Here is a 12,255-nt window from a genome sequence, read left to right on the forward strand (position 1 = left end):
TACCGCAAAATATATATATATATATATATATGTATATATATATACATATATATATATATATTATTGGACTCCCAATCACTCCGTTTTTATCCCAGGAAAGGGAACCTCCGCTTTTTCTTGGCCTGTTGATCTCAGCAACACACATGCTAATGTCTTCAGGAACTAATGGCCTTTACCAAAGGTAATATTAAGGTTGGGGTAAGAGAAAGAACCTTTTTATACCCTTTTATAAGTGTTTCATTATCTCAAGGGGGATAAAAGACACTGAAAAGGAAATCTAAGTGGAATAGGGTTAAAGTCTTAATTGGTGATCTTAGAAAACTCATGGCAGACTGAAAACTACTAAATAAAGGATAAATTATCAAATAGCAGATTCATAGTAAGTTATGATAAACTGTAATTGAGGGGTTATATTTTCCAAGTTTGAGCCAAACATGAACACCTGTAACATTTCCTTGACATATGACATAGCTCTCATTGCAATTCTCCCCAAAATGCAGTGGTTAGGTAAGGATTCAGCCACACTTACCTGGGTTTTGTTTTGGGTTTTTTTAGAGGATTACAAAATATTTATTTTTTTACTTTTTTGGCCACATCACACAGCATGGGGGATCTTAGCTCCCCGACCAGGGATCAAACCCACACTCCCTGCAGTGGAAGTGCAGCGCCTTAACCACTGGCCTACCAGGGAGATCCCTGCCTGGATTTTAATACTGGCCTCACCACTTACTAGGTGTGTGATTTGGGAAAGTTTGTTTCCTTATCTGTAGAATAAGATTTAGTAGGGCTGCTTTGACAATTAAATCAGTTAATACTGGGTAAAACTCTTAGAACAATGACTGCCATCCTGTAGATGTTTGTTCAATCAAACAAACACTTAAGTTTATATTTACTCCTAAAATTCACTGAACCTCTCCCCAGTTCCCTTCCCAGACAAAGGACAAGGACCTTACCTGCATCATGTGCAGCAGCAGCAGGCCCTCGAACATCGTCATAGGACTGCCCATCTGTGACAATTACCAGGAAGTTCTTGTTGGGGCTGTCCCTCATGGGACCAAACACATTTCTAACAGTAAAGGAAATGGCATCACCAGTAGCTGTCCCACCACTCATATAGCGGATGCTTCTGATAACGGCTAGGACATTCTCTTTGGTGCTATAGTCAGTGAAACTGAATTCTGTGCGCTGATCGTAGGTGAACTGTACGGCAGCTATCTTGGCACCAATGTCTGAGATTTCAAAAATCTTAGCTATGTTGGAAACAAATTCAAGAATGAGGCGGAAATTACTTTCTCCAACACTACTGGAGCCATCAATTAGAAAGGCAATGTTCACTGAGTTATAACAAGTCTTGCTGCACACCATTTGCTCATGAGTGCAGAGCTTCTGTACCAGAGGTTTTACATATTTTGTGGTGCCAAACCAATTGGGCATGTAGTAAGAGAAGAAGCCATTACTCCGGCAGACAGCCTAATGGGAGAGACACAAAAAAAATAACCAAAGGAATCAAAAGTTGTTTCTTTAAAATTATGAAAACATTAAATCTTGAATCTTCAAAGTTAATCCAGATATGGTCCAGTCAGCACTACGCCTAGAGGTCCCAAACTGAATCACTACTATAACAGAAGACACTCTCAATTCCTTACCTTGTCAACAAATGCAACATCCTGAACCATGCCCAGTTCCTCAGGGATAGGCTTAGCCACAGAAACTATAAATACATTGACACCAAACTCTCTGGCCACAATGCCTGCTTCCTCAATGTCATCAGAAGGCCAGCCATCAATGAATACCACCACCACTTTGGGAATCCCTTTTCTCGCTCCAGTGTCTGCTGTGAAGAATTTCTGGGCGGTGTGCTTCAAGGCTTTTCCTAGGTTTGAAAAAGAAGCAAACTGGAACGGCACCACTGCTTAAAATGACACTTCTATTTCCCTGTACAAACTTGATGCCTCCAAGTTTAAGAATTTAACTTATATAGAACTCAGTTCTTTAACACGTGCATCAGATGGGAAAGTTTAATTATCCATCATGCCTATTTTTTGTCTTCACAACCCACATTTCTTCCATCACCTACCTCCCAGAGCGTTACATTTCCTTTCCTTACATCAATCACCAGTCAGAAACATAAACCTGACTCCCACTTCTGTACTTGTGCTCTCTGTCTAGCCCCTTAGTGACTGACGAGTACCTCTACAGGCTCAGAACAAGAAGTCTCCCCTCAGAAGGTCCAGCACCCTATTTTAGTTCTTTCTGTCACATCTGCATTCATTAGATGAGTCTGTTGATCTTTGCTTCTTTTAAATATTCTAAACAGGTACTTCTCTAAAGTGACATCTGCCCTACCTGAGGATTATAAGTCACAACGTCTTATATTTTTTAAAATGAGCAATACCAATAAACCCTTTGGTACATTTTCCATTATAAATTAAATATCTCAGATATCAAGTGCAGACCTAACCAAGATCAGTGCCAGGAAGAAGAGTTTCACTTCTCCTTATATAAAATAGCATAATACTGTCTTACATGTCTCATCATTCATAACCCTCTCTGTGTTACATCCCAGATGCCAAAGTCTACTTACCTGTATTGGTATTACCCCCTCTGAAACCTACTTCCTTTATGGCAAACAAAACATCTTTGGCTGATGTAAAGTTTTTCAAGTAAAATTCTATTTTGGGATGTTCACTAGGCAAAAAAGGGAAAAAATGTTATCCAGGGAGAATTGGAAATGTAAAACAAACAAGCAATATTATATACCTTTAAAAAAGTCTTTAAATTGGACAATACCTAAGTTTCTTAATTCCACAGCATACAGCCAACTAGGGTATATTGCATCCTTACTTGAATTTTTAGGGTTCTTTCAAAAAATGTAACAAAAACAACTGCTACCTTGAGGGTTTATTGTATTCTGGGTAATATGCTAAATACATACTACATGTATAATCTCATTTCATCATAACTGTACAAGGTAGGAATTATTATCCCTATTACATAAATGGAGGCCCAGAACACCTAGGTAATTTACCCAACAAAACATAACCACATTTTAAATTCAGGTTTGTCTGGCTCCTAAACTATATGAAGCACCTGAAACCGGGTGGCTCACGGCACTGGGCTTAATGGAAATCTGCAGAGATGGGCACCAGATAGTTGGAACATAGCTGGGGGTAAGTCTAGGTCTGCTCCAGTGGGGGACCTTGGAAGCCCTGAATAGTCTGGGTCTATTAACCCAGGTCTCTGGTCAGAAGAGGCAATTTCAGTGACACTAAGGCCAACATTTTTAAAATGAGAAAACTTACAAGGAAACAAATTATAAAGTATTATAATATTGAATTTATCTTATGATAAATGATATTGACATTTGCTAATCTTACAATTATGTGTATTTTAATAGATTTGGGATTTTTCATATTTAATAGTAAAAGAATTTCAGCTTTTATAACTTACTCTGTGTTCATTAGAGACCATGTTGAGTGAAAACAATTAGTTAAAGCACAATTTTTGTGTTTAAAACTTTTAGATAAGTCAAAATTTCATCAGTGCAAAATTTTAAGATCTTAGCATTATCAATTGCCACTAAGTCAAGATTTCTGAAGGAAATAGCACTCATTGTATTTCTGCATACCTGGTGGCATGATTTCTGTATACTTGGTGTAATGGTTGGGTCACAAAATCAGTTTTCATGAGTCGATAACCTTTTCATTTTTATGGTCACTTATCAGCTATCCAAATTATTATTTATGAGATTTAGTCTTATTTTTGCATCCTTAATGAGACATTCTCTTATTCTACTTAAATATAAACTCTTGACATAGTTTATCTATTCTAATGTTCTTCCTAAAATAGAAAAATCATAAATCAGGAAGTTTATAAAGAAGCTAGTCTTTGTCTGCATCTACAAAGTAGTGTAGCTTTCCTCTTGAAAAAGAGTTAGGTAAAAACAGCAAAGAAAAAATATTAGAAGAAAAATATTGAGGGGAATTTGCCCTATGAGATGTTAAAATATACAATAAAGCTATAATAATCAAAGCATTGTAGAAAAGATGTTAGAATTAACATATGGATCAAAGAAACATTTGTCTAAAGTTATAAATTGATATCACAAATGAATGGAATAAGAAGCTCATTTTTTTAAGATATGGGACAATGGTTAAATTATGTATAAATCAACAAAGTTAATGATTCTTACACCAAAAAAATTTCTAAGAACCAATTGTAAAAAACAAGATAAGAACAAATAGAAATATAAATATTTGTAATCCTACTTGTGACACTCTTACACACAGCTGATAGTAGTTTAAACGGAATCAACTTTCTAGAAAGCAATTTAACTCTTTATTTCAGAAGCCTTAAAAATGTCAGAACCCGGGCTTCCCTGGTGGCGCAGTGGTTGAGAGTCCGCCTGCCGATGTAGGGGACACGGGTTCATGCCCCGGACCGGGAGGATCCCACATGCCGCGGAGCCTGTGCGTCCGGAGCCTGTGCTCCGCAACGGGAGAGGCCACAACAGTGAGAGGCCCGCGTACCACACACACACACAAAAAAATGTCAGAACCCTTTGACCCAATCTCACTTCTGGGAATCTAGCCAAATGAATTTATCAGAGATGGCACAAGGATGACATAAGGATGCACAGTGTAATTGTGAAAAAACAATAGAATGGTTAAATAAATCATGCTAAGGAACATTACGAAACATCATTTTTTGAAGAATATTTGTGATACTGAGCTCACAATGCTCAGTATTGTGAGCATCAGTATTTTGATATAATCTGAGCTTTTGATATAATCTGAGCTTTTTTTTTTTTTTTACACACATATGTACCATCAAATATTTTCTTAAAATACTGAAAGGAAATACAACATTTTACATTGATTATCTCAGAGGGGTATATTTGGGAAATTTTTTTTCTTTGTGTTTTATATGTTTTTCAAGCTTTCTCTAATGAGCATGTGATAATCCTAAAAGACATGAATAAACACTACTATACAATAAATAAAAGGTTAAGCTTCAGATTTCCAATCAAGGGAATATGGAAAGAGCTAAAAAGAATAATGACCAAATAGGAGAAATAAACATCACTGCTTCCTCCTTCAGGGAAGAGAAATTAGGAATTGAGCAGAGCAGATGTGCAGAAGTAATCTGTATGAGCAACAAGACTTTTAGCCTATCTTCTGGTCCTCAAATAGATAGCATATAATTCTCTAAATCCTTTCATTCCAAAAAGGAAGCACTTATACCTACCCAGTCTGCTCAGGCAGTCTTAAATTCTGACTTCATAATTTGGGAATCCAGACTGTCCACACCTCAATTTGTTTATATTGAACTGAAATGTATGTACCCACTAAAAGGACTGATCATTTCTCATCATTCAAGACATCATTCAAGTCTCCTCCCATTTTAACAAGGTTGGTACCTGGCTTGAACAAGGCCCACGTGTGGTCCTTCTGTTCCAATTCCTAACATTAGAGCCACTTTCCCAACAAAATTCTTCTGTAGATTAAATCGGCGTTGCCCGATATTAAAACTTCCATCGATCAGAAATGCAATGTCTGCTTTACAGTCTGTGAACACCCAAACAAGTCTTTCCATTAGCAGTTTCAAGAGAAGGGAGGGAGAGAGAGAAAATGTTATATTCCCAAATGGATATCCGGACTCTTACCCTTATTGCCAGTTTTCTTCTCCGGTGTTTTCTTTAGTCGTTTACCTGCAACAAAAAAAAAGCACCTGGCATTAGCAAAAGGAAGACAGTTCCATAGAAAGAGACCCACAAGGGAAAAGCTCATGATAAGGAGCGTCATTCTTGAAAATAGTTTTAAAAAAAAATAATTTCCTCATGATTTTCTGGACTAGGGAAGCAATGCCCCAACAAAAAAACAAGTCAGGACTGTAGTAGACCTACATATTTAATATGCCTCCAATCCAGGACTTTGATATCCCAAACCCACAGTTGAGGTAGGATTGGAAACTCAGAGTTAGATTCTAATGTTCTTCATTTCTTTGACTTTAAAATTGCCACAGTCTTAGAAAGGGAGATCCCTGGCTATTTCTCAAATAGACACGCACTCATTTCTTTTATTCATATGACAAATGGAACTAGAAGTTCATGGTACTTTTTTTTTTTTTTTTTTTTTTTTTTTTTTTTTTTTTTTTTTTTTTTTTTTTTTTTTTTTTTCATGGTACTTTTACTTAGACCAGTTTCTAGGCATAGTTTATCAAATCAGGGAGAAATGGTAGGACTTCAAGAGAATGTCTAGCAGTAGAGTTTATCAATGAAAATAAAAGAAGAATAAGTAATTTGAAATATAAAATTGAAAGTTTCCCTATACAATATACCAGTAAAGGTATTTGCTTTGTGTTTCAATATTTTGAAAAAGGAAAGCTTTTATCAATGACACTTATTTATAACTTCCTAATGCTGTGCCAGGCAACTAGGAGATAGGTTCCATATTTCATACCTATTGCTGGACGTGCTGTGGACACTGCTTGTCCTGTGGCTTCCTGGGTACCACTTTTGCCTTCTGTTAAAATAAAGAGAAGACTATTTTTTCCTCTTCCTTCCTTACCATCAAAGCATAATGAATCTAATTTAGGGTTCTATAGGATGATAAATGTAATAGAGTGATGGCAATTGCAAGAGTAATTGCTGCATGCTAGTTTCAAAGAAACAAAATGGATTCTCATCTGTTGTATCGTATTTTTAAAAGATCACCATAAAATGAGTTCACATTCATTCACCCGTTTTTTTGAGTTAGGGTTATTTGGTAAATGTCAGGGCATTCTGACTGCAGGCAATTCAATTTTCTATTGCCATCTTCTGACAGCAAGATAATTTTCCTCCCATTTACCCAAGTTTGGCTTGAGTGTGTCCTTAACCCTTCGGATCCCCTGACTCTAACCCACAGTTGACCCTTCCAGTCTTGATCACAAGTTTTTCCATCAGAGTCAAAGAGGTTGAGCTGAGAAAAGCAGAAAACTTTTTTGGGGGTTGGGGAGACAATATTTACACAAAAGTAAGAACACTTTAATTGTACCTACTTGTCACTGTGAAAGAAGCAGACCATCTGGAAAGCGTCTGAGACTGGATGCCATTGGCAACTACTGAGGAATAGTTTTCTCGACCTGGTAGGCTATAGATTCTTACGGGTCCCCCTGAGTTGCTGATTACCCCCCTGCAACACAAGAATAACAGCTGAGACTCTATCCACACTTTTTCAGGGGCATTTGACTGACTTATATTGCCATACTGCACCTATTATTCTGATTAATCAAGAAAATAGTTCAGCAGGGAAGCCATCTAAGGATGCTGTCAACCTTTTTAAAAACTTGCTTACCCAGGTACAGAATCCACCTAGGGAAATGGTTTTGTGCTGTGAAACTTCTTAAGTATTAATAAGGACACACTTGCAGTTTCCTGTTCCCTACAGCTCAGAGGATCAGAGTTAAGAGTGCCAAACAGTCTTCTAAAATACCCTAACTACATCTCCTTGAACTTCATTTTTTTTAAAAAAAGTGTCATACTGGCCATTCTCTCACAGGACAGAAGAGTGGTGATGAATATGGGCTCTGGAGGCAGACCTGGGCTTTCAGCCCCAGCTCTGGCTCTTGCTAACAGTGGTGGCCTTGGGCAAGATACTTGACAACTCTCTGAATTCAGTTTCCTCATCTGTAAAATGGGGTAAAATTGTACCTACCTTGTACAGCTGTAGAGTCATCGTGGAAGTTAAAATAATGGCTGTCATACAGTAAAAACTCAGTAATATAGTACATGATTAGGAATGTTTTTAGAATCACAGGACTCTAGCTATCCAGAAATAATGCAATTTGCCTTTAGTCAGAAAGCTTCCCTTATGTAGTTGGTGACTCAAGGATATCCAGGAAAACCTTAAAAATGTATCCATCTTCTATGGCCAAAATTGGTACCAAAAGAAAGAAAAGGTGGGAGGGGGTGTCCAGATGGCTAAAGAGAAAGGGAAATAATCACACTTGCATTTCTCTCCCCTTGGCATGTTGGAGCTTACCTGTGGATGGCGGCACCACATATGCTTGATACAGAAGCATATACTATGTTCCCAAACACGGAGAATTCCTCCAGAGGGCAACCCCCTGGACAGAGCACATCTGCTTTTTCTTTCCTGATGTCCAGGCCTCTGGTAAAGCATGTGATAGCGATGGGAACTGAAGAGAAAGGAGAGAAGTAAAAACCATTCTTAGGACATTTAGGGAAGTGGTGGTGGGGGAACTAGAATATGAGATTGAAATTTTACTTCCCTAATTTCTACACTTCTTGTTAAGAATATTGATGTAAGTATTGTTCCATACCATTCCAGATTTTAGCAAGCCAAAAATCAGTTTTCCAATTTAATCTAGTTCTCAGACACTGTAAAGTCTAATGGGAGAATTTTAGTTCTTATCAGTTTGGAGATACATAATTGGAAATATATCAGAATTAGAAAATAACATTAGTCACTGACCATTTATTAAATTCATTCTAGAAATATAAGAACCTCAACTCTGATTACAACTGTGTACATAGTTGCTTGAGGTGAAGATATTAAATCTGGGTTGAACCTCTGAGGAACATTTTTATAGAAACATGCACAAATCTAAGTCATCCGTTGCTTCTGAGGGCCATTTATATCAGTTTTCTTCAAATGCAGCACATTAAAATTATATTTTAATTTAAGCAAACCAGTAAAAAGTGCTTCACTTTACAGAACGTCATTTAGCTCAATCATTCATTTTTCAGCTGAAGTAATTAAAGCCATGGAGTTATTTTGCCCAAGGTCACACAGCCCAAGGAAAATTCTGTAACTCCTGCAGGACAGGAAACAGAGAAGTTAGTCCGTTCAAAATGGAGCATTTTAATCTGAATTGAACCTGCTTATTTCCGCTCCAGATCTGTCCAGAGAGATATATCAGGCAGTGAATGCAGTTTTAGAAAGCACTGTTAATACTCTCAAGTTTTACATGGTCAACCTAATAATCATAGTTTTTACTACAAAAGATGTTAGAGATAAGCCCTTGGCAACATGTAACAAGATAACTTAATACAACATATTAATTCATCAATTTACTGTGACTATTAAATTGAGGATAATGTTTTTAAATACCATTTTCCAAACACGGGAAATTGTGGTTATCCAAACCTTTTTGAAACAGATGTTTTCCAAACCTTTTTGAAACAGATGTTAATCATTAAAAAATTTTTTTTTCTTTTTCCAAGACAGTAGTGCTGTCTGGTCATACTGCCCCACTGAGAAGCCTGCCTCTTGCAAGGACCCTCTTCTAAGAGCCCTCTGTGCCCAGCCCTGGACTGTACACCTCCATGGAAAGGAAGGCAGGACGCCATGAAAGGTACAATGCTGATTCCTTAGCTCTGAAACACTCTAGATTGCTGGGCAAGCTAAAATCCTTACCAAGAACAGTAGCCTCATACCTATGAGCTTCATACCTGTTAGCGAACAGCCTTAATTTTCCTCCCATTTTCGAGGCACCAGAGGCTCTGCCTTTAGCTGCCAACACTGACTTTAGTGTGTGTTTGTGTGAGGGGGCACTGAATACAGCCCTTTGCAATACTTACCTTCCTTTCTCCTTTCAAGAAAAATAAAGGATAGATTTTGAAAAAGAGTTTGATTTTTATGTTGTATAAAACACACCGAACCACACACCCTTACTCGGACTTCTACGTGTGGAACACACTCCTTTTAGACTCTCTCGAATATGAAATGGGCCCGTAAATGCTGCCTTTATTTTTATTTATTTTTTTTTATAGGGGTCATTCCTGGAAACACAGCGAGGGGGTCAAACAAGATGGGACAACGACGTAAGCCTCTCTTTCACTCCCGAAGCCTCTCTCTGTCTCTCTGACAGTCTGAAGGTCTCTCCCTGACCCCAAACTCCGCGGAACACCCAGGACTACGGCGCTCCTCAGTGGGGCTCAACGAACACCCCCAATTCTGCTGCCGCTGCTCGGCTTGCTGGGGGCAGAGGAAGCTCCGGGGTTGTGGGTGTGGATGAATGGAGGCTTCCTTCTCCGCACCTTGTGAAGAACGTCCCCATCGGACCCCAGGAGCCCCTTCCCGAGGGAGAAATGGGTAAGCCGGAGTAGATGGGCTGTAGGTATGAATGGGGTGCGCCAGTTCCAACCTTTGCACCCTTATAGCTCCAGCCCCCGGCCAAGGCCCAGGGGCTCCATCTGAGTGCGTTCCTACGCGCTGGCCCGCAGCCCCTCGCAACCCCGGGACAGAGCCCTGCTCCCGGACCCGGGAACCCGCAACTTACCGGCTCCCTCGCTGCCCGCGGGCTCTGGAAGCAGCAGCAGCAGACAGACACCTGCGAAGAGAGGACAGCTCGAGGGCTGGTTCCAGCCTCCACCTCCACCTTGCTTGGTGCGAGGGGAAGAGGGCGGTGAGGGGCGCGTACCCACCAAGGCAGAGAACCGGGATCCAGGCTGCAGACATGGTAGCCTAGGGGCTGCTCGGACCTGGGAGGGAGGGAGAATGCAAGGGAGGCTCCCCGAGAACGGAGACCCCTACGTCCCCACCACACCGCGCCCGCCCCCCGCCCCCTCAGGGATCCCGCACCCCTCGGAAACCCAGGGGCGGCCGAGGAGAGGAGGAGACCGAAGAGGCCGCTGCCCGGGAGCTCGTGCCACTCTCAGTCTGGAGGCGACGCTCCGGCTGCAAATCAAGCCAAACCCAGAGTCGAGGTGCAACCCCGGACCAGGAGGAGGGTGCACCCTGAAGACAGACAGACAAGCTGGGAGCGACAAAGGGGAGGCACGAACAGGCAGGCGTCAGGGACCCGCACGCCCGCGCCGGACGCCGGGGACTCTGCACCTGAGTCGAATCTGCCCGGCTGCGCCCGAGTGCAGAAAGCGCGGCTCCCACGGCCGCTATAAAGGCTGGGCCGCGCGCATGAGCACTGTGCGGGGGGCGCGCGCGGAGAGGGGGGCTGGGAGCTGGTCCCCCGGGACCGGGCGGCGGCCGTCCAGCTCCACCCTCACCCCCTCTCCGTCCCGGGGTGAGGCCACGCCGAGGCGCCACCCCCGCGGCGCGGGACTCGGCCACCTGGATGCCGCGTCCGTCCCCGGGGGAGACGCGAAAGCCCGGGGGAGGGCCGGGGACCTCGCCGGCCCCGGCGTCAGGGGAGCCGGGACGAGTGTAGGGCGGCGGCGGGAGCGCGCGGGGAGGTTGCCCGACGTGCGGCGACCGGGCGTGGCTGCCCGAGGGAGCCGGCCTCACCCGGGCTGGGGAGTGGTGGTTCCCCGCGCACCGTCCCCGCGGCGGGAGCTGCGGCGCCGGGAACGCGGGGCCCCGGAGAGCTACCAGGTACACGCGGCCTCAGAACAAACTTCCCAAATCTGTGCTCCCGTTGAAACAAAGTTCGTATTTCTGAAGTCACGCCAACCTGGGTTGGATAAACGCATGCCCTGTATTTGTTAGAAACCCCATCAGCGGACTGGTTTTTCTTCGGATTTTAGGGATCCAGCCTTCCGACTTTGTTTCTGCCACGGTCGGATTTTCCCCGGGGGCTCCATTTACCGTCATGGGTAGGGCCACGCTTGGGAGGTGGCCCGGACCCTTCTTTACATTTGCCTTTTCTTCTTTTCTAGATCAGGAAGGATTTATGACTGCTTTTCCAAACTCCCAGACCTGGTGTCTGTTGGGATTGCACAGATCTCAGATGTGGTAATATGCTCTTCCACCCCTCTCTTTCTCTCTCATCCTGGTAAATTTTCACATGAGGAAACGGGAGAAAGCAGAATTCACGTGGAGTGTAAAGTGACACAGGACCTGCAAGGCAGCTGAGGAACCACCCCCAGACGCAGGAGAGGGGGCACGATTTCGTTTTTTAAAAGTTTTATTTAGTCCAAAGAATAGGATTTTAGTTAGGTCTAAAGAATAACCAATAATTTATATACCGTAAAATCCATCCCTTTTCAGTGATTTCCACGATTTTTAGTAAGTATACAGAGTTACGCAGCCATCACCACAATCCAATTTTAGGACACTTCCAGCACCCCCAAAAGGATCCCTTCTGGCCATTGGCAGCCAATCCCTTTTCCCGCCCTCAGCCCTAGGCAACATCAATGTAATTCCCGTCTCTAAAGATTTGTTTTTTATGGATATTTCATATAAATGGAATGATACAATATGTGGCTTCTTTTACTGAGCATAATGTTTTTAAGTTTCATTCATGTTGTAACATGAATGAGTTCTTCCTTTTTATTGCTAAATAGTATTCCTA

General features: G+C 41.9%; 1 protein-coding gene across 1 annotated transcript in view; it reads right to left on the bottom strand.

Moving 5' to 3' along the window:
- Positions 1–10,466, bottom strand: part of COCH (cochlin) — a 13,469-nt gene extending 3,003 nt beyond the window's left edge. Inside the window, exons 1-10 of the mRNA XM_024732668.1 lie at positions 10,433–10,466; positions 10,288–10,338; positions 8,025–8,181; positions 7,042–7,175; positions 6,462–6,524; positions 5,666–5,710; positions 5,420–5,567; positions 2,585–2,688; positions 1,647–1,873; positions 954–1,470 (exon numbers count right to left, since the gene is read on the bottom strand). Coding sequence (XP_024588436.1) covers positions 954–1,470; positions 1,647–1,873; positions 2,585–2,688; positions 5,420–5,567; positions 5,666–5,710; positions 6,462–6,524; positions 7,042–7,175; positions 8,025–8,181; positions 10,288–10,338; positions 10,433–10,466 — 1,480 coding nt within the window. The remainder of the gene's footprint in view (positions 1–953; positions 1,471–1,646; positions 1,874–2,584; positions 2,689–5,419; positions 5,568–5,665; positions 5,711–6,461; positions 6,525–7,041; positions 7,176–8,024; positions 8,182–10,287; positions 10,339–10,432) is intronic.
- Between the last annotated feature and the right edge of the window lie 1,789 nt (positions 10,467–12,255).

Source organism: Neophocaena asiaeorientalis, unplaced genomic scaffold (assembly GCF_003031525.2).
Source record: "Neophocaena asiaeorientalis asiaeorientalis breed wild unplaced genomic scaffold, Neophocaena_asiaeorientalis_V1.1 scaffold216, whole genome shotgun sequence".
NCBI lineage: Eukaryota > Metazoa > Chordata > Mammalia > Artiodactyla > Phocoenidae > Neophocaena > Neophocaena asiaeorientalis.